Source organism: Bicyclus anynana, chromosome 2 (genome assembly GCF_947172395.1).
Source record: "Bicyclus anynana chromosome 2, ilBicAnyn1.1, whole genome shotgun sequence".
Taxonomy (NCBI): Eukaryota; Metazoa; Arthropoda; class Insecta; order Lepidoptera; family Nymphalidae; genus Bicyclus; species Bicyclus anynana.
Window position 1 is genome coordinate 15701461 of NC_069084.1, and position 23953 is coordinate 15725413.

At 40.1% G+C, this 23953-nt stretch overlaps 1 protein-coding gene across 2 annotated transcripts in view; it reads left to right on the plus strand.

Moving 5' to 3' along the window:
• Positions 1-23953, plus strand: part of LOC112057121 (guanine nucleotide-binding protein G(s) subunit alpha) — a 49130-nt gene that overhangs the window by 10640 nt on the left and 14537 nt on the right. For both annotated transcript variants that reach the window (XM_052889411.1, XM_052889406.1), the window contains exons 3-10: positions 11966-12089; positions 13067-13228; positions 13941-14024; positions 14825-14958; positions 16032-16160; positions 16729-16908; positions 19218-19416; positions 20924-21088. In XM_052889411.1, coding sequence (XP_052745371.1) covers positions 11985-12089; positions 13067-13228; positions 13941-14024; positions 14825-14958; positions 16032-16160; positions 16729-16908; positions 19218-19416; positions 20924-21070 — 1140 coding nt within the window. In that variant the 5' untranslated portion in view covers positions 11966-11984 and the 3' untranslated portion in view covers positions 21071-21088. The remainder of the gene's footprint in view (positions 1-11965; positions 12090-13066; positions 13229-13940; positions 14025-14824; positions 14959-16031; positions 16161-16728; positions 16909-19217; positions 19417-20923; positions 21089-23953) is intronic.

The window sequence follows — 23953 nt, forward strand, 5'->3', positions numbered from 1 at the left end:
ATGAAGTCATCACGTCATATAGCGGGAGCCCGTTGGGCCAGACCTTCTTCATTATCTATACTTATAATAAAACTGTAACAGGTCAAATTCTGTACTTACAGTGAATATATACTCAGTGGCACAATTATCCGCCCACTTTTTTTTTACAAGTTAGCCCTTGACTACAATCTCACCTGATGGTAAGTGATGATGTAATCTAAGATGGAAGCGGGCTAACTTGTTAGGAGGAGGATGAAATCCACACCCTTTTCGGTTTCTAGACGGCATCGTACCGGAACGCTAAATCGCTTGGCAGTACGTCTTTGTCGGTAGGGTGGTAACTTGCCACGGCCGAAGCCTCCCACCAAGACCTGGACCAATTAAGAAAACCTCAATCGGCCCAGCTGGGGATCGAACCCAGGACCTCCGTATTGTAAATCTACCGCGCTCACCACTGCGCCACGGAGGCCGTCAATTTTACTTGATATACCTACTCGCGTCATATTATAGAGGGCGGATAATAGTGATGATGACAGTTTTTTAAATTGTATACATATAAATTAGGAGAATGCTAATTTTCTAAAAGTAACAGGATATCTGCGATCATTCCTTTCGGAACTACATCGATTTAAAGGGTCAGATTTGCGCCACTGCCACGGACCCCTGAAAAACGCCCCATACAAAATGGTACGATTTAATGACGTCGTTGATTCACTGATCGTTAGATTTGTATGGGCGTTCAAATAAAATTGCAAATATCTTTATTTGTGCGTTTATGTTTATAGTTCATATATTGAAAAATGACACGTTTAATATAATGAAGCTAAAAATGTATGAATTTTCATCTAATTACAATAAAAGAATTTCAGTAGATTTTGAAATTTTATTTCTATTTTGCAAACCAGTCAATCTTTGTTTTTTAATATTTACCCGAATGTCACATAAAAATCAATATATTCAAACCTAGTCATCATCCCCATTCCATCTAAAAAAACAACATAGTCTCTAGCTCTAGAGGTCTACCACGAAGCTACTCGTAAGTGCTTGACAACTAGGGACTTGATTCCTCATATTATGAGGAATCTCAAATAAAACAAATTGTTGCATTTTAATGCTAGCCACTCACCATCCGATAATCTCTCTGCTACTACTCGCGATCTGCGATAAAACTGATCGTGTGTTGGTCGCGATAAGCATGACATCATGCAAATCGCGACCAACACACGATCAGTTGATCTAGAACAGACGTCAAGTCTTTAGCGCTGCAGGCGTGTAAGTTTAGTGGATGGTGAGTGGCTAGCATGAAATCATCAAACATTATACATCTACTAATCACGCAGGTGGTCTGTGTTTACAATACAATATTTATTGTCATTACATAAAACAATTACTTCTACTTCTTACGTGATGATGAAAACATATGTGGTAGATGTAATTTTATTTATTATTATTATTAAATTAAATGTATCAGTATTTATGTAAAACCTTGTTCGTTTTAAGATATATTTTCAATAGTACTTTATATTATAATATTACTAGCGACGTGAAATTTAGTTTTTCACAAATCCCTCGGGAACCATGGATTTTTTCGGGATATAAAATAGCCTTTGTTAATCCAGAGTAAAATCTATTTCAACTCCAAATTTCAGCCAAATCGGTTCAGTAGTTGCGGCGTGAAAGAGAAACAAACATCCATACAAACTTTCGCGTTTATAATATTAGTAGGATTAATGAAATGCTTAGTCAATAACTAATATAATTAATAGTTTAATAGTTAATAAAGGTACCCGATCCCGCAACTGGGGCGAATCGCGCCGGTTCTATTTATAGAAAGGCCCTTTGTAGTTAGCTAAACATAACAGTTTATTTATAAAAAAAATAAATGCCGTCAGTGAGGGTGTTATACATTTTATATTATTACTTTTATTCAATCGGTTTTAAATAAATGTAAACTACCTATTGTCATCATGTAGCTATCAATTGATGCTTATCAGCTAAGATGTACAATTCTAGTAGAATCTAGTACAATTCTAGTAGAAAATCTTTGCTTATCATTCTTACGAAATCGATCATTTAAAGCAGAGTTTCCCAAGCTTTTTTGGATCGTATACCCCTTGCCAAGTTTTTCCGTGTTGGGTACCTATTTGATATTGATTTTCTGTATCCTAAAACTTACACAATTTTATAAACATAGGTATATAATAATTTTTTACTTCATAGTTACTTTTAAAATAATGTATATCTTTTGATATTATAAGATAATATGATGTAAAGAATAGGTACTATCAGTGTAAGAGTTATGATCCATTATCGTGGAAACCATTTTCATTTAATGGACCCCCAAATTTTTTTTCGCTGACATAGACCCCTTGCAGTTTGTCATAGACCCCTAGGGGTCGATATAGACCACTTTGGGAATCACTGATTTAAAGCTAAGTCAGCTAACCTGCATTGGAGCAACGTGGTGGGTTTTTATATATTACTAGCCGACGCCGCGCGGTTTTCCCACGCGTGGTTCCTGTTCTCGTAGGAATACTGGGATAAATTATAGCCTATAGCCTTCCTCGATAAATGGGCTATCTAACCCTGAAAGAACTTTCCAAATCGGTCCAGTAGTTCCTGAGATTAGTGCGTTCAAATATACAAACAAACAACCTCTACAGCTTAATAATATTAGTATAGACTAGCTGACGCCGCGCGGTTTCACCCGCTTGGTCCCAGATCCCGTAGGAATACGGGGATAATATATAGCCTATAGCCTTACTCGATAAATGGGCTATCTAAAACTGTTTTTTTTTTCAAATCGTACCAGTAGTTCCTGTGATTAGCGCGTTCAAGCAAACAAACTCTTCAGCTTTATAATATTAGTATAGATTTATATTTACTTATTAATATTTGACCAGATTTTTATTATAGAAACCGAACACGGGCCTTCATAATCCCGAAATTTGGCTGGTGGGAAGCTTGGGCTAGTTACCCTACCGGCAAAAGACCGCCAAGCGATTTATCGTTCCGGTACGATGTCGTGTAGAAACCTAAAGGGGTGTGGATTTTCATCCTCCTCTTAACAAGTTAGCCCGCTTCCATCTTAGATTGCATCATCACTTACCATCAAATATTGTAGTCAAGGGCTAACTTGTAAAGAATTAAAAAAAAATTAAAATGCTAACCAAAGAAGCCTGTGCTCTACTAGCCTTCTACAATCAATGTCGCTATAGTTTTTCATACGCAGTGATAAAGCATTCCCAGCGTCACATCACTTTCGTCGCCCCGTTACTATCGAGGCGCGTCGGAATTTCAATCACTCATATTAGTCTAAGATCCGTATTAGAAACGGCCTTCACCCATCTGTTTGATAGATGAAAAGTATTTTATATCATAATTGGGATGTTGAAAAATATCTTGCAAGTAGATTGCCTCAAAACTCCTGGTCAAACTTTAATTCGCTATATATTTTTTAACGTACTATTGACATCTGCCACTTCATCGATTAAACAGATGTGTGAAGATCGTCTCTAATTATGATCTTCTATTATATAAGAGAACGTAATGTAGAAACGCGAAGATATACACCAGGAGGAAGATTGCCCCGTAATATTTTAGCAGCGTATTTTAAGGCCCACTTCAGGGACAAGTTTCCCTCCTTATGGGAGAGGGAACATGGAGCACAAACCCACCACGCTGCTTTAATGAGAGTGGTATTTTGGTGATAATGTTAAATTAACGGCTACTATCAGATGTTGATACAGGGCAAAATCAAGGGAAGGGGAAGGGAAGACTTAAATATCTGATATATTTTCTGAACAATAATATGAACATATAAACATACAAACTATCCTCTTAAATCACTCTATCTATTGCTCAAAATCATTAAATAGATTAAAAGAAATTAAACATCACGTGTCTCTTGCGGTGAAGGAAACACATCTTAAGGAAACCTGTATGCCTGAAATTTTTCTTAATTCTCTGCGTGTGTGATGTCTGCCAATCCGCAATGGGCCACATCTCATTCTGTGAGGAGACTCGAGCTCAGCAGTGAGCCGAATATGGGTTGATAATGATGAGATTAAAAGAACTACGTGAACATCTACCGGAAGCGACTTCATTTTATACTATGTAATGTTGAAATCGTATATTACTTTCCTTCGCAGCCTTGGTAAATCCTTACAATGTCGAGTTCGTTGCACCGTGTGCTGTGAATTCCCATTAACTTATTGTCGTCTCTTACCACTTAGTAACAGATTGTTTTATGGGGTTTACTGTTCGATACATTACAAGTTATCTGCAATGTTGGTCCAGAGGTTAGCTTGTGGGTCCGTGCAGAGATTTTATACTATAGGGTTATGTCACTAGTACGTCGAAACAGAGGCGCGCAAAAGTGGCTAAATTGTCTTAATTAGTCGCATAGTTACAGACAACGAAAGTTATTTAAACAAAATAATACCTAAATATTGTCTACAAAGTCGAGTTTTGTGCTCAGGAAGTGTAAAAACTATATTAGGTATCGATCGTCATCAACCCATATTCGGCTCACTGCTGAGCTCAAGTCTCCTCTCAGAATGAGAGGGGTTAGGCCAATAGTCCACCACGCTGGCCCAATGCGGATTGGCAGACTTCACACACGCAGAGAATGAGGATAATTCTCTGGTATGCAGGTTTCCTCACGATGTTTTCCTTCACCGATTGATATTAGGTATATATACATTGAATTTTACAATATTATACATTGAATTTTTGAATTGAATACAGTACACCTGGCGGGGGGTCGACCAACACTGCGCTTTCTAGTGCGAGGTCGCCATTCCAAAACCTTGGGACCCCAACGTCCTTCAGATCCTTGAACTATATGCCCCGCCCATTGCGACTTCAGCTTCGCGACTCGTTGAGCTAAGTATATCGATGAATGGTTCTTCTGAGGATCTCCTCATTTCTGATTCGATCATGTGACCTGTACGATAACAAAATATGTCATTCCCATACATTTTCAAATTTCGAAGCGTTTGCGATTGTAGTAAGAGAATCGACGTATCACATGGCTACAGGCCCTGGAGACTTTGCGGTGAACTTGATCGTGTGTGACTGGCGTTAAGTAGAAGAGGCGAGTGTATTTCCACCGTGAGTATAGGTTTCCCACGCGCCATTGTTCTAGTTTTTGCAGCGACAGCGTCATTCGGTTCCATTCCGCAGGATAATGCGTTCTCCTCTGAACTCGGGACATTTTCTCGTGCAATCGCTTCTATAGATTGCTTACATTGCCCATTGTTGTTGGATAAGGATAGGCGTCCACATACCCACCGTACGTATCGGGCGCATCGCATCAAACTGATTTTTACGGACAGTAGATAAAATCCGTACGATGCGGATCAGTGGACGCACTTGTATGACTTCCTATACAATGAATACTATAAAATCTTTTTAACAAATAAGTTGAACCGACTTCAAAAAAAAATCAAACAAACTAAAAACCAAAAATATCATTGTATTGTGCTACCATCTGATCACTTCGAAGGCGGTGCCAAGCCAGTGACGTAATAATTAAAACCGTTTCTAAAAGAATCACGGGAAAGAACTGTCCTTGGATCCTAAAACTTCATGATTTAATCGGCTTTGTGAATTGAGAACCTCCTCCTTTTTTGAAATCGTTACGTTTACAATCGTTTGACGATCGATTACTTTTGCTAACTAACAAGTTAGCCCGCTTCCAATCATTGATAGTCATATAATATATATTTAAGATAGGATGTACTATTTGTGACACTAAAAATTAATAAACATATTTTCTGATTGCATCATCACTTACCATCAAAGGGATAACTTGAAAAAAAACTATTATCAGTTGTTAATGATAATAACCGGGACTGCCCCCTCTCTTGATCTGAATGCAAAGTGTGTTGTTTTTTGTTGCACGAAAAAAATGGGTAAAAACTCAAATTAGCCCGAAAAAGATAATTTGTTGATATGTCATTACAATTTGTCTATCTTGTATCAGTGATGAGATACACATCGATAAATGTTAATATTAGTTTAAGCTCTTGTTTTGATATATATTATATATTATATACATATATTACAGATATAGTATACTAGTAGACGCCGCGCGGTTTCACCCGCGTGGTTCCCGTTCCCATAGTAATACGGGGATAAAATATTGCCTATAGCCTCCCTCGATAAATGGGCTATCTAACACTGAAAATTTTTTTTCAAATCGTTCCAGTAGTTCCTGAGATTAGCGCGTTCAATCAAACAAACAAACAAACAACCTCTTCAGCTTTATAATATTAGTATAGATTGATCAAGGTATTTTTTTAAAGAATATTTGCCATAATTATCTTTTAAATATGAATATTACTATTCCCCTCCTAGTCGGGTAAGATTGTATTAGGATTGGGTTCGACAATAGTCCAACGGGCGGGGATCGAACCACCAACCCTTAGTGATGAGTCCGACCGCTCTTACCTTTGAGCTATAACTCTCTCTCTTTTTATTGTCTTCGTTGCATTATAAGTTTAGGGGTCATCTGTCTGTCCGTTACCTTTTCGCCGCTAAGGCATTGAACCGATTTGGATAAAATTTGCTATACATACTCAGAGGCATAATTATCCGCCCACTTTAATATGACGCGGGTATATTAAAGTGGGCGGATCATTGTGCCTCAGAGTAAAGATAAATTGGACAATGCGGCAAAACTTAGGCTACTTTGTGTCCCGGGAAAATCCATGGTTCCGGCGGGATTTTTAAAAATCAGAATTGCACGCAAACGAAATCATCCGCTAGTATTACTTATCCATACTAATATTATAAATGTGAAAGTGTGAGTGTCTATCTGTCCGTCTTTCATGGCAAAACGGAGTGACTAATTGATATGATTTTTAAGTGGAGATATGTAGTTCAAAGAATGAAGAGTACATGTCTCTTTCTTTTGTAGGGCCTACAAATGCTCCATACAAAGTTCCACCGCCCCATTTTAGGGAAGTGGGGGGTTAGAAAGAGAGAAAAAGTAGCCTATGTACTCTTCATCCTTTCAACTATCTCCAATTACCCTACCACACCCTACTTTACTAGGTAGTAGGTAGAGTACCCCTAGGTAGAGTAGGGGTATACTGTATTCTGAGGGGTATGGTAAGGGTAGGCTATGGGTTCGGTAGGTTTAGGGTAGGGGTAGAATAGGTAAGGAAGAAGCGCACATAAGTCAAAGCGAAGCTTGACCGGGTCCGCTACTATTCAATATTTCCATATAAGTACTCGTAAGTCTGTAAAGTTTTCATTATGTACATTACACAGATCTGAATGTGCATCAATTGATCGATAAATTCGCAGTATGGTTGGAAACAGTTCGCAAAACTGTTCAAAACTAACTTCCGCTGAGTAAATTAACTAATTGGACGGCACTGAGCATGTAGCCATGTGGCGCGTCAATTCTCTTTCTACAAACGCTAACGCTTTGATAAATTAAAAAAATGTATGGAAGTGACATTCACTGTCGACAGGTCACGTGATCAAGTTGTCGATCGGATCTGTCATTACCATACATTTTGTAAGGTTAGTTTTTCGGAGCGTTTGTAGAAATAGAATCGACGTGCCACATGGCTAAGGCCCCAGCCCCTGTATTCATGTGGCACATCAATTCTCTATCTACAAACGCTAACGCTTAAAAAATTAAAAAAAAAATGTATGGGAATGACATTCATTCATCACTGTCGACAGTTCACGCGATCAAATTGTCGATCGGATCTGTCATTCAAAATGTAAGGGAATCCATACATTTTTTAGGTTAGTTTTCAGAGCGTTTGTAGAAATAGAATCGACGTGCCACATGGCTAAGGCCCCAGCCCCTGTAGCCATGTGGCACGTCAATTCTCTATCTACAAACGCTAACGCTTCAAAAATAAAAAAAAATGTACGAGAATGACATTCACTCATCACTGTCGACAGGTGACGTAATCAAGTTGTCGATCGGATCTGTCATTCGCATACATTTTGTTAGGTTAGTTTTCGGAGCGTTTGTAGAATGGGAATCGTCGTGCCCATGGCTAAGACCCCTGGACTGACTTTGTTCTATTGTTGCAAATTGCAATAGATCAATATCAGGGTTTGATGGAAACAGTACCTACCTACGCGTAACTCCATTTAATGGGTAAATTAATTATTTTAGAAATTGGGCACAAATATTTTTTTTGTCAAGCGTGAGTTTTAAATCGGAAAGTGCCTATATACCATTTATTCTTCTAATTATTCAAAAATAATTTGAAACTAATAGAATTAATATTTTAAAACTAATAGGATCCCGCGATGCTCGAGTAAATCCACATTTAGCGTTATGAGCATCCCTACCATTTTGTCGTTTTATAAAGTCTTTTTAACAAAAAAAATTAACCGACACCAAAGTTTACATTTTTCTAAAAAGTGAAAATTAACATCGTACCTATGGAATTGAAACGGCGCCATCTAGTGGCACAACTGTTTCAATTACTTACAAATTCGTGTTTACGGTTACGCGATAGTCACAGTATGAAAACATTGAAAACTGCCACTAGGCACCCAGGTGAGATCGCTGTCAAAGGCTTGTGATTGATTAAAAAAAAGTCACCACGCTTTCTTCATAGTACCTAATTGATTTCACACGTATCTCACACATGCTCTGTCACTCTAGCGGAAACCCGGCCAGTATTCGGCCGAGAGCTTGACTAATTGGATTTGTATGGGTATTTACGATGACATAGTGTAAATACGTACCTACCCCGCGAGTGATTCGTCCGCCGAATCTTTGTAGTAGGGGAGACGAAGAGGGGATTTTTGCAGTTACTCGAGCGCGGCATATGTACATAAGGGATTATACCTTCCACGTTGTTCAGTATCTCCACCAAGTGTGAGCCCTTAATATTGGTGGGTGGAAAAACTGCATTTCGAAAATCTGACGATTTGAGCGTAACGTAATGAATTGGGAGGGTCCCAAAGATACAAAATAAAAGCCTTATATTTATGTTATCGAGCCACGAGAGCGGTTAATTCTTTACTTATTTTGTACTGTCTGTAACTCTTAGATTTGGATACTTGTTTTTTGAGCATATTCCGTGCACTATATAAAAGCATAATACCTACACAGCATAATACAAAAGCTAATATAAAAATATGAATTGAAATTTGTGGATTGGCAGATTGGCACACGTAGAGAATTAAAAAAATCTCAGATAGGTATGTCGCTATTCTCACGATGTTTTTCTTCATCGTTAGTGACACGTTGTGCTTAATTTCTGAGGTGTTGAGCCTCATGCTAGCTACTCCATATCCATAAGTTCACGAAGCCTGCAGTGCTAACGGCAGGATGTCCGATAAAACTAATCGTGTCATGGTGGCGATGTACGTTTTATAGTTTTATCGGATGTCCTGCGGTTAGCGCTGCAGGTCCGTAAACTTATTGGATCTTGGATGGTGAGTAGCAACATGTGCCTGTAGTATCACCAGCAAACAATGCTGCTAGCCATTTGACTTCTAAATGGACGACCGGTCGCCCATCGACGACCGGTCGCCAATCGTATCCGTTACGTGACATGTAAAAAAATATAACTACCACTAAGGGCAATAGGCGAGCACAGTATCATGCTCCAATATAAAGATTTTTTAAATGGCTCACAACGGCAGATTAAAACCGCATTCCCTGACTGTCGGCTTCTTCAACGCAGTCGGGCTCACCGATAAATAACTCGCGGGCAGCGAATGGTTAGACGGTAGATATGTATAAGCATAGCGTCAGTACTTCCTCGAACTAATACGTCAGCAAACAGTAGCACTCGGTCACAAAAGTGACCAAAACGCCGAGATCGAATTACCTACCAAAATCGCTTTGCATACGCGATACAAAAGCCGTTCATAATGAGCCCATTAGCATATTTGCAGCATACGCGCGAACAATCGTCCACCGAATTGGCCCACTTAGGCTAAGAGCCGACCGGTATTTTGTTTATGTTAAACGTACTTTCAACGTATATGAAGAACCTTCAGTTTATAACAAAATGATCCTTTTTATTTATGAACTAGCTGACGCAGCGCGGTTTTACCCGCGTGGTTTCCATTCCCGTAGGAATATGGGGATAATATATAGCATATAGCCTTCCTCGATAAATGCACTATCTAACGCTGAATGAATTTTTCAAATCGGACCAGTAGTTTCTGTGATTAGCGCGTTCAAGCAAACACACAAACAGACAAATAATATTAGTAAAGATTTCAAGATGAACACTATTATGAAAATACATACATACATATGAAAATAATAATTAATTATTTATTATAAGTCTATGATATTATTACCAAACATATTAAGACACAAAAGCCATAAAAATACATAAGAATTATGTTTTTGAGTGCACATACATCTAAATTGGATCAAAAATATCAGAATTCTTTTATACAAACTTATTTCTGTGTTAAAATTGTTTGAATTAAATGGGTAATACAATCATTTTACCTATCTGCCTATTTAAGAATAACGTTTGCAAACCTAAGCCGCAACACAAAAGCATTCGAAATGCCAAGATCACATTAGCTACCAAAATCGCTTAGCATACGTACGCACAACAAAAGTCGCTGGTAATGTGTTCATGAGCATAGTATTTGCAGCGTTACGCGTGAACAATCGCCGGCCAAATTCTCATCTTAGTCGAAGAGCTTGCCGCTATTTCTCTTGTGTTATTTATACAGAAAAGTTTAATGAATTTATCTCGTGTGACGTATTTGATAAAGCGATCACCAATCAAAATACAAATGTATTAAAATATTGTAATTATGTATTGAAATAATATTTGAATAGTACATCAAGATACATAATAAGGCCGCGGGACTGCAATTCACCTGTGTGCCTAGTGGGAGTATTCAATATTTTCAAACGGTTACTATCGCGTTAAGGAACGAGAATTTGCATGGATGTTTGTTTGGTTGTATGTTACTCTGTAACGCCGCTACTACTGAACTGATTTGGCTGAAATTTGGAATGAAAATAGACTTTACTCTGGATTAACACATAGACTGTTTTCATCCCGGAAAATCGACGGTTCCCGAAGGATTTTTGAAAAACTAAATTTTACGCAGATGAAGTCGAGGGCGTCCGTTGTTGTTTATTATATAACTAGATACCAACATTTTAATAACTTCCAAACATCACTATTTGACTAATCCTTGTAATTGTAATCCTATTAATAATGTACACTAGATAGTTCTGGTATTTGATTGGACTGTAATCCTATTACAACAATATCAAGTATAACCAATTTGTATCGGATTACGAATTAATTATGTAACCGGTATTTGTAATATAATTTGTGACTTATTTATTTAAAAGCCGAAATTGAACACGAAAAAAAAAATGCAATACGTAATTCAAATGATATTACTAGAGGCTTCGTATTTTGCAAATATCATCCAATCGAGAAAATAGATACGGACTTTGAGCAAGAAATATATTAAGTAAACAAAAAAAACATACATACAGCCGAACGTAGAACCTTCTTCTTTTAGGAAGTCTGTTAAAAAGAAACAAATATACTATTGACAAACTTCCCGTCATTATGGCGTGGTCTTTATAATATGATAGCTTTTTACTAAAATTTTCGTATTGGAATATTTATATTAATGAAAATGTGACTGGCTCTTAGCCTACAAATAGCTTGACGAGCTCAAAGGCATGAACGTGCGGATGAGGTCGTACTTGGAACTTCATAACCTTTTTGGTATGCCTTACGACTTACGAGTGTACAGCTCGTGCGGATTAACTTGACACTTGGATCGTATGATGTTTGTACTGTGTTGGGTAGCCAGGTGTCAAGTTAATGTGCGCGGGTTATATATGACACAGTGGAAACTAAAGTTATCTATGGTTTTACTGTCGATGACTAACTTATGATTTTAAAACCACATTATGTAGAAAACTGTTGTCTATAACGAAATCTCCTTTACGCCACTTAGTTTACATTGTATTCTTTGTTGGTTCTAGGTGGGCGGCGTGGTCAGCCATGGGCTGCTTCGGGTCGCCGGGCGCCAAGAGCGGCGAGGACGATGCCAAGTCGCAGAAGCGCCGCAGCGACGCCATCACCCGCCAGCTGCAGAAAGACAAGCAGGTATACCCATCTTATCTGCCTCGGGTCGCCGGGCGCCAAGAGCGGCGAGGACGACGCCAAGTCGCAGAAGCGCCGCAGCGACGCCATCACCCGCCAGCTGCAGAAAGACAAGCAGGTATACTCATCTTATCTGCCTCGGGTCGCCGAGCGCCAAGAGCGGCGAGGACGACGCCAAGTCGCAGAAGCGCCGCAGCGACGCCATCACCCGCCAGCTGCAGAAAGACAAGCAGGTATACTCATCTTATCTGCCTCGAGTCGCCAGGCGCCAAGAGCGGCGAGAACGACGCCAAGTCGCAGAAGCGCCGCAGCGACGCCATCACCCGTCAACTGCAGAAAGACAAGCAGGTACATTCATTTTATCTGCCTCGGATCGCCGCTCTGGCGCCAAGAGGGGCGAGGACGGCGCTAAGTCGCAAAAGCGCCGCAGCGACGCCATCACCCGCCAGCTGCAGAAAGACAAGCAGGTATACTCATCTTATCTGCCTCGGTCACCGGGCGCCAAGAGCGGCGAGGACGATGCCAAGTCGCAGAAGCGCTGTAGCGACGCCATCACCCGCCAGCTGCAGAAAGACAAGCAGGTATACTCATCTTATCTGCCTCGGGTCGTCGGGCGCCAAGAGCGGTGAGGATGACGTCAAGTCGCAGAAGCGCCGCAGCGACGCCATCACCCGCCAGCTGCAGAAGGACAAGCAGGTATACTCATCTTATCTGCCTCGGGTCGCCGAGCGCCAAGAGCGGCGAGGACGACGCCAAGTCGCAGAAGCGCCGCAGCGACGCCATCACCCGCCAGCTGCAGAAAGACGAGCAGGTATGCTCTTGGCAAACGTCCGCGAAGAAGAATCTATCTTAACTTTTACATTATACCTGACCATTCTTTAGAAGATAACAGATATCTCAATAGATAGATATATACCAGGTACCAGAGACATACAGGTATTATCTGTATAAGATAGTAATTGAACGCCTCTGTTTTCCAGCTGTATCGCGCGACCCATCGCCTGCTGCTGCTGGGCGCCGGCGAGTCGGGCAAGTCCACCATCGTCAAACAGATGCGCATCCTCCACGTCAACGGCTTCTCGGACAAGGAGCGGCGCGAGAAGATTGAAGACATTAAGAAGAACATTCGAGATGCTATTCTTGTAAGTATGAGATCCCCTGCTGTCACCAACTGTCACCAAATTGAATGTAATTTAAATACATATATAGAAGAAGAAAGAAAAAAAAATATTCATATCTATAAGTTACAGACAGTCAATAAATACCCTATCCTTCTGACTATTGAGTTGTGACATTAAGTTATATGGCTATTGAGTTGTGACATTAATTTTACAAAAAATTGCAGTAAATGACTGGATGATTTTGTGTCATGGCTTTGAAATCCATTTCAAGGACAAGCACATTTAATAGCCAACTGCAGTGGGTGCATCTTAAGGTATAGTTAAAAATCTATTCAGGGGGTTCAATAGTAACTTGCAGTTTTCTAAGTTACAGCACATAATACATACATACAAGTAGTTAAAGCATCTTATAAGAAATCCTTACAAAAATCTTATAAGAAGGCCTGTTCACTGTAGTTGGGTATTAAAATTAGCTGATACTGATAGTGAAGATAATGGTCCAAATGCAGGAAATAGTGAAATATTATTTATTATAGATAGATAGATAGATAGGTAGATATACTTTATTTGCACACCACAAAGACAAATACAAGTGAAATAAAAGCAAATTAGGAAGAGATCAGCATACAAAAAGGCGGCCTTTTCGCTAAGTAGCGATTTCTTCCAGGCAACCTTCGGTTCGGTTCGGTTCGGTTGGTATGTGTTACTAGTACACAATAATGTTTCATTCCAGACGATAACAGGCGCAATGAGCACCCTTACACCGCCCATTCCGCTCGAAAAGCCAGAAAACAAAGCGCGCGTTGATTATATTCAGGTGAGAATGCTTCTGACTCACATGTTAAGGTTACTACAGTGTTTTATGTGCTAGTGTGTGTTCTGATGACTAATGTATCCTATACGTAACTGCGTACTGACAATGGACGTCTTCTAAGAAGAAAGAAGAAGGTTCAGAGTCACTAAGCGGGTGATAGAAAGAGCTACACTTGTATCTTTGCGTAATTGAATGAGGAAATCCGCAGATGAATTAAAGTTGCCTGCATATGTACCTCAATGAGTTCCAAAGTTGGTAATGGATGAGGTGATTAGTTTAAAGATCTTAAAACTGAAGACATCCGCTAGATGCAGGCGACTCGAAACACTGGTATTTTTCTAAATCCTTACTGGAGATTCCTACTGGGGATTCCTACTGAGGACTCCTATTAAGGGCGCTACGTCAGGCAGTGTATATTGGTTAATTACTCAGCCCAATTATTGTATAGGACCTGCTTCGCTAGACTTTACTTTTCTGTCAAAGTATATGATCAACGATCTAATGCGATCATAAAAACTGTTTCTATAGAATCGATGTTAAATAGTTGTGATCGTGTTCGTCGGTTACAGAGCTCCGTAAAAATACCTTAATGTGTAATTGAATTGTGTAAAAAACGGCCAAAAACTTCTAGTTTAGTATGAGATATACACAAAATCTAAGCTCGTTTTCCTCAGAAAATGACAGACAATTTTGTTTGTGACTATGAGTGCGATGCAGGTTCTTTTATAATTGGTCTGAGGTTGATTATGATGATGTTAATGTCATATGTGCCTTACTACACTTTGTCTATTCACGGTTTCCAGGACGTGGCCTCGCAGCCTGACTTCGACTACCCGGCCGAGTTCTACGAGCACACGGAGGAGCTGTGGAAGGACCAGGGCGTGCAGCGCACCTACGACCGCAGCAACGAGTACCAGCTCATCGACTGTGCCAAGTAGTACGTAGACATTGTGTTCTAAGCACTTCGATTGATCAAGTTCTACTTTGGAAGAATCTATCAATTTAGCGTTCTAGCTGTAGAACGATCGGAACTTAATAAATAAAAAATAAAAACATAAAAATAGCCTTCCTCTGACTTCTGAATACATATGTTATACTATTATTACCTAATTTATACACCAGAGCAGTCAGGTTGTCCTTCGACATAGGCCTCCTATAGACTTTGCCACTCTACTCGGTCTCTAGCCTTTTGTGGGCAACCTTTCTCATCTCTATGCATTGCTTTGGACCATTTTTCTTTTGAGAATCTGACACATGTCCCGTCCAGCGCCACTTTAGCCTTTTTACCTTTTTAAAAACGTCTGTTACACCAGTGGCGAACTTTATAAATAAAATAAATGTTAATTAATTAATTTTTTGTCGTCTATTGGTTATTTCCTTGGCACGCCACAGTAGCCCTTTGAGCAATTGTCTCATGGGTGCCACGTGGTTTAGTTCCCTCAGCTCATCATTTAGGCATTAAAAACATGTTATGACATCTAGGATACTTGATCAATTCTAGCTTTTGCCGTAAAAGATGGATGCTGCTTTACGTCAAGTTCTCCAAGAATGGAGGAGTTGACAACGACATATACAAAACTCTATTGACTCAACCCAATACAAGACTCAGTGGCGTAACTATAAGGTGACAGGGCTGGCAAAATGCCGAAGGCCCACGGTTCCAAAGAGGCGAACGTCCGAGAAGCTTTGATCTCTGAAGTAATCTAACATTAAAAAAAAGTGTCTATAAAGTTGGTTTAGGGACAATAATTTTATGAGTTTAAGTTTATAAACGTCATAAGAAAACATTGATGAAAATTGCATACTTAACGCTTAGGTCGATTGTGCTCAATGTGTCTTCAATCGCTTGTTTCGCGCTCTCGTGGCAAAGTATCATTCTTTTTTGTGCGTGCAACCAGTGTTTATCGATTTAAAAGATACGTCATGAACAAAAGCGTGACGGTTGTCCTTAGCCTCAGATGCTACAGTTACGCCACTGATAATACTACAAACAAGCTGTGACTGTTGCAGTTTCCTGGACCAGGTGCACATGATCAAGCGGCCGGACTACACGCCCACGGAGCAGGACATCCTGCGCTGCCGAGTGCTCACCTCGGGCATCTTCGAGACGCAGTTCGTCGTCGACAAAGTCAATTTCCAGTGAGTATAATATTAATAATATACTTTTAGCAGAAGTTTCAAAGTGGATTTAATAAATAAGAAACCCAATGTTGAACAAAAGTCTAAGATATTGTTCAGTTTAGTTTTCGCAATATTTGTTAGGACAACTTATTTAACAAATCAAACTATAACCAAAATCAGACCATAGAATGGCAGAGTGACCTTGAGTGGAGTCACGCACTTGTGAACGTTGTGTGTGGGGTTAAAGCGCCACAGTTAACAAACTCCACTTAAGTCACTCTGCCCGCCTATCCCAAGTAACTCATAAAGAATTACACAACAAGAAATGTGGACGGCTCGAACGCCACGAGCCTAATGAATCCGACCGTACGACGAGCGCCTTATATTGCAAGTCGTTCCCGCCAACCTACCGCTTCTATAACCAACCGTTTCTCTAACTCCCTACTCTTTACGGAAACAAGTCGCGCCACCTAGCGTCAGTACGAGCCAACACGAGATCGAGCGACGCCATAACCGTCTCAGACTACTATTTCCTACAGTATATAATCTGAATCTGTGTTAAAATGCATGGTGTCTGCTTCGCCAGCATGTTCGACGTGGGCGGTCAGCGCGACGAGCGGCGCAAGTGGATCCAGTGCTTCAATGACGTCACGGCCATCATCTTCGTCACGGCGTGCTCGTCGTACAACATGGTGCTGCGGGAGGACCCCACGCAGAACCGCCTGCGGGAGTCCCTCGACCTTTTCAAGAGTATATGGAACAACAGGTCAGTTACACCAACGCAAACTCGACCTTTTCGAGAGCATATGGAACAACAGGTCAGTTACACCAATGCAGACTCGACCTTTTCGAGAGCTTATGGAACAACAGGTCAGTTACACCAATGCAGACTCGACCTTTTCGAGAGCTTATGGAACAACAGGTCAGTTACACCAATGCAGACTCGACCTTTTCGAGAGCTTATGGAACAACAGGTCAGTTACAAGAACGCAAAGTGCTTCAATAAAATATATCATCATTATATTTGAGACTAGCGGACGCCCGCGACTTCGTCCGCGTAAAAATTGATGTAAACTTCTCTACCTCTACCTTACCCTGCTCGTAAACCTACCCAACCCTACCCTACCCTACCCCTACCTTACTCCTACCCTACCGCTAACCCTACCCGTACCCTATCCATACCCTATCCTACCCTACCCCTAATCTACCCCTACCCTACCCCTACCTTACTCCTACCCTACCGCTAACCCTAACCCCTCCCTACCCCTACCTTACCCCTACCTTACCCCTACCCTACCCGTACCCTACCCCTACCCTACCTTACCCTACCCTACCTCTATTCTACTCCTCCCCTACCCTATACCTTCCATATCCTTCCCCTACCTCTACCTTGCCCCTACCCTACACTACCCCTACCTTATCCGTACCCTACCCTACCTCTATCCTACCCCTTCCCTGCCCCTATCCTATCCCTACCCTCAGCAAAATTGGTCCAGCCTTTGAGCGTGGTGCAATGACCAAAAGACTATAATTTCCCAAGCGACTTCTATGCTAATACTATAAAGAGGTAAAGTTTGTGTGGTTGTCGGGGGTAATCTCTGGATCTACTGGACCGATTTGAAAAATTCTTTTACCAATAGAAAGCTACATTATTTGCGAATGTCATAGGCTATGTTTGGTCCTCATATTCATACGGGAACGGGAACCACGTAATGTGAAACCGCGGGGCGTCATATAGCGGCATTTCTGCGACTTTCAGAAATTTTGTATTATCTCCGAAACTATATAACTAATTAACATAGTATAAAGGGCAAATCTTATTTCTATAATATCCTTGTGATTATTAAATAATTTATTTTGATAAGGATTTAAGTTAAGTTGTGTAAATAATGACGTAAACGTTAGTTTAAAATTTAAATAATTTATTAAAGTACTAAAGGTACTATAACTACTAAAATATAAAAGACAGATATATGGTGTCGCGGACTTTTTTGTAGAACTTTTAAAGGTTCAAAAAGCCTCCATACATTTATTTCAGTTATACGCAATGGTTGAGGCAGCGCATGCGAATAAGTAAGTTTTTCGGTCCGACCTGTAAGAGAAAACCCGCGATAACTCAGTAGTTATATATGACAAAAATATAAAATATAGCCTATAGCACTCCCCGATAACGTAGCATTCTACTGGTGAAAGAATTTTTTAAATCGGACCAGTAGTTCCGAAGATTACCCCATTTCAAAAAATTGTTACAAACTTACAAACTTACAAACTTACAAACTTTACCTCTTTATAATATTAGTATAGATTATATTCTTCAAAATAAATAAAAATATTTACACACCTTGTGGTGAAGAGGGTTTATGGGGAAATACAAGGGTTTTATTTTGCAACTTTATAACCCCACTATTTCAAATATTATTTGCCAGTATTTCTGAAATTGGTTTTTCTATGTGGTTGCCCTAAACATACCCACCAATCTTAAGGGGCCATATTTACTCACAAACATGCTAGATATCTTGCCATAAGTTTATCTGTCGTACTCGACTAAATCCAAATCTTCGTCACCTCTAATATAAAGAATTATGGAAAAATATCATCATCATTATCAATTCGGCTCACAGCTGCGGTCTCCTCTCAAAATGAGAGGGGATAGGCCAATAGTTCACCACGCTGGCCCAATGCGGATTAGCAGACTTCACACACGCAGATAATTAAGATAATTATCTGGTATGCTGGTTTCCTTTCACCGTTTGAGACGCGTGATATTTAATTTCTTAAAATGCACACAACTGAAAAGTTGGAGGCGCATGCCCCGGACCGGATTCGAAATATGGATGACTAGCAGACGCCCGCGACTTCGTCCGTGTGGAATTTAGTTTTTCACAAATCCCTCGGGAACCATAGATTTTCCGGGATGAAAAGTAGCCTATGTGTTAATACAGAGTAAAATCTATTTCTATTCCAAGTTTCAGCCAAATAGCTTCAGTAGCCGCAGCGTTAAAGAGTAACAAACATCCATACAAACTTTCGCGTTTATAATATTAGTAGGATTAATTTGTTTGTGTGGTATTCCAGATGGCTACGCACGATATCGGTGATCCTGTTCCTCAACAAGCAGGACCTGCTGGCGGAGAAGGTGATGGCGGGCAAGTCGCGGCTGGAGGACTACTTCGCGGAGTTCGCGCGCTACCAGACGCCGCCCGACGCGCTGCCCGACACGCGCGACCAGCCCGAGGTGGCGCGCGCCAAGTACTTCATACGAGACGAGTTCCTTGTGAGTTATCGTGCCCTGGTACTTTCGCATAAACAGCTAATTGTATACCAAGTCCAGGACTCAGTATATAACGCAACCTAACCTTAGAGACGAGGTCCTTAAGAGCTATGGTATCTTAATACAATTAGAGGCTATCTAGTTTCGTAGTACTTTTAAACAGGAACAACCACAACCACGTACATGCACACCTTTGACCATACCTGAAACTAAGAGACCAGGTTCTTTTTTTAGTACTTTTCAAGTAGATTCAGACCAAATGTTACGCCAATTCCAGGATATAAATCCTATTATTGTCATCGCATACGCGCGCTCTTTATAAGAGTTGAACTCCTTGTGAGTTATCTTGCCCTAGTACATTCAACTAAAATATAGGAGAAAAATCTAATGCACAGTGACCTCCCATTTCGTCAATTACCGCAGTGGCGTAGCGTGACTTTAAGGGGGCCCAAATAAAGGGTAAAAATTTCTTACAAAAAAAAAAACAAAAATGTTTTCTTAAAATAAATACGACAGTGACTTAACCTATGTAGGATGTTTCCAACTTTTGGGCGCACGCCTAACCAGGGAAAAGTAATTTGTGGATTACCTAAATTTTACTAATTTTTGCTTTCACACGTAAGGGGTATTATTACCGTTGAAATGATTTTTTGACGTAAAACTTAATCACTAGCAGACGCCGCGTGGTTTTACTTGCGTTGTTTCCCTTCCCGTAGGAATACGAAGATTAAATATAGGTTATAGCACAGGGAATAATGTAGCTTCTCAACAGTGAAAGAATTTTTCAAATCGCTTCAGTAGTTCCAGAGCTTAATCAAAACGTATAAACAAACAATCAAATCTTTCCTCTTTATAATATTGGTAAAGTAAAGATTATTGTGTAGTAGGCGTAATACAGAGAAACCCCATGGGGTTTCCCTGCGTGATCGAATCAGAAATGAGGAGATCCGCAGACGAACTAAAGTCACTGATATAGCTCAGCGAGTCGCGAAGCCAAAGTGGCAGTGGGCAGGCCACATAGTTCGAAGAGCAACTATGTACTATATAATAATATAATATGCTCCCGACCGACTTTTTTTTTTTTTTTTTTTTTTTTTCGGTCACGGCGGCTAATCTCATGGTGAGATTAGCCATGTACGCAGGAGATATTATAGTGCACAAGTGTATGCGCAAGCACAGGTGCACTCTCTCTTCCCTCACTCTCGAAATCCGATGGGACGGCAGACCGACACGACCGGTGTACTATATACTATATAACTATATATACATGGACGTTGGGGTCCCAAGGTGCTGGAATGGCGACCCCGAACCGGAAAGCGCAGTGTTGGTCGACCCCCCACTAGGTGGACCGAAGACATCAAGCGGGTTGCAGGAAGCCGCTGGATGCTGGCGGCTCGAGACCGTTTTGTTTGGAAGTCCATGCAAGAGGCCTATGTCCAGCAGTGGACGTCCATCGGCTGACAATAATGATGATGAGGCGTAATACATATTTTTCACACGTGAATTTCAGCGTATAAGCACGGCGAGCGGGGACGGCAAGCACTACTGCTACCCGCACTTCACGTGCGCCGTCGACACCGAGAACATCAAGCGGGTGTTCAACGACTGTCGCGACATCATCCAGCGCATGCACCTGCGCCAGTACGAGCTGCTCTAACGACACACGCAGACACCGGTAACGCCAATCCTCATTTTATATCGCTATGTGTATGTCACAGTATACGAGTATTTGGAAATTGCTTATAAGAGGGTGGGGGGGGTGTATGTTTATGTCAAAGGAGATGGTCCATTTCAGGTCCACTCTTGTACCCCGTATCATTAAAATTTAAAAACTACAAGTATTTTATTTGTTTAATAAGAAATTAATTTAATAATAAGAAATAAATAAAATTAAATAACAAGTTTTAGAGTTATAACAAGATGGCGCCCTTAAAGCAACTATGACATGACAATTGACAGCAAACGTCAAATCGACTACTGCACAGAAAACGTCATCAATCCGCCATTATTATTCATATTAAATAACTGAACCGTAAATTCGAAGCTTAATTGATTGAGATAGCACTCGTCCTTTCGCGTGTGTTTCCCTTCTCTTTCTACGTGTCTATATGCCTCTCTTTCGCACATCCCCCTCACTTCACCTACCAGGCAGCTGGTCGAACAATGGTTCGAACATCTAGCTCATTGGCGTTCTTATTTTCGCTGTGTACGGTTCGTTCACGAACCATTAAATTTCCCTATTTATAAATTTAAATTCTAAATTTAAATTTGAATATAATTGTGTACTGTGTTCTCCTGAAGAAGCAGTGACCAACAGTATTTCACGTAAGTGTTTATTTTTATAAACTTCTATATTTTCTCTAACAGTTTTACTGTTCGTTTATGTTTATATGCCTATTTAAATTAAATTTATATAAATCGAGAGTGCGAGCAATCACTAATGATTTCTCCTTTGTACGTCTTTTGTATAATAATTCTACCCTGCAATAGAAATTATGTCAAACGATGGCATACGCATTTCTGCAAATTGCAGTCGCTATCGTAAAATGCAGGTACCTGCATATTATTATTTTGCGAATCAAAAATAATGCGAGCAATCTATTTGTTTGATCTTAATCGGTCCGAGAGAGGCGACTGCAGACCAATCTCTTCGCAGATCGGATAGTAGCTCATTAAAGCAGCTTGAGTACCTCCTCGAGGTCTAGTGGGTCGAATAAATCGACGTGCCGCTAACCAAAACGTTAGCGCCGTCATAGGAATCAAAGCGATCTCGACGATTAGATAATAGGTTTGATAAACTATAAAATATTTTTTGTAGCTACCCTCAAATATAAATATTTTATATAAAAAAAAAAATATATATATATATATATATATATATATATATATATTCTAAACGCCAAGTTTAAATAATACGTTTCTGTAAATGCAGTTTTCGAACATTTTTTGTGACAGGTAAAGGAAAACAAGTCTGTGCCTTCCGAAAGGGTAACTTACTTGCTTAAGTAATAATAGGTACACGAATTGACGTGTTTTCGGGACGATTTTTGTAATGAATGTTGTATTGATTTACATAATGTAAGTCATGAATTATTTTATGATTATAACTGCGAGTAGTATTGCAAAAGATCCCTGCATTTGTTTTTCTATAGAAACCAAACTTAAAGGTCTATCAGTTCCAAGCTTTAAATGATAAACAATTATTTTTTCTTTTTATAATCAGAAAAAAAAAAAAAAAGAAATTAATAAAAGTTTGTAGTTGTACCTATTATTTTTAAATAGTATTGTACCTACGTATAGTATCATCCGATCTTTTGCAACTATAATGCGGTCATAGAACTGAGATAATTCAAATGAGACGTAATGCTATAACGAAATTCACACGAGACCCACTTATAAAAACGTCTTTACGGTAGATGCTGAAATCTTTTTAAAGCTGATTGTTTTACCGTAGCTTTTATGAAAGTTGGTGGTGTTAAGAAAGTTCTTAACACTCGTCAACTGTCAGATCAGTTCCTAAAGCTGGATGTAGCAAAACTTAACTAATAATCGCCCTCCGCAGGGGGCAGTCACTTACAATTGCCCTTTACAGGGCATTTCATTGCTGGCATGCGCAAACTAAGCATCCAACACAGAATACTCCTCCGCAGGGGAGTAATTATTATCAATATCCTCAGGGATATGTGTACAATGTATTTAAATCGTCATCCCTTCATAGGGTACTTGCTGAAATACGTAAGCTACACATCCAGCACAGAATGCTCCTCCACTCATTCTTGGACTCCACAAGTCATTGTTATCAATATCCTCAGGGATATGTTTAGAATGTATGTTTTGTAACGAACATCCCTTCACTGGGTACTTGCTGGAATACGCAAGCTACACATCAAGCACAGAATGCTCCTCCGCAGGGGAGTCATTATTATCAATATCCTCAGGGATATGTTTACAATGTGTAGTGACCGACAATGCCTTCACAGGTGACTTGCTGGAATACGCAATTTACACATCCAGCACAGAATGCTCCCACGCAGGGGAGTCGTTATTATCAATATCCTCAGGGATATGTTTCCAATGTGTAGTAATGGACAATCCCTTTACAGGTTACTTGCTCAAATACGCAAGCGACACATCTAGCACAGGTTGCTCTTCCGCAGGGGAGGCATTATTATCAATATCCTCAGGGATATATTTACAATGTTTTGTAGTCGACAATGCCTGCATAGGGTACTTGCTGGCATACGCAATCTACATATCCTACACAAAATGCTCCTTCGCAGGGGAGTCATTATTATCAATATACTCAGGGATACGTTTTCTAATGTTTTCTAATCGAGCTTTTCCTGCAAACGGTACTGCTGGTATACACATCCAGCACAGAAGGCTCCTCCGCAGAGGCATCATCATTATCAATATCCTCAGGGATATGTTTACAATACTTTTCGATCTACAGTAACTGTACGACAAAGCCGATTAGTCAGACATCAGAGCGCATCCGTCGGTGCCTCTAGATGTGACAATACTAAAGCGGGCGGCAAGC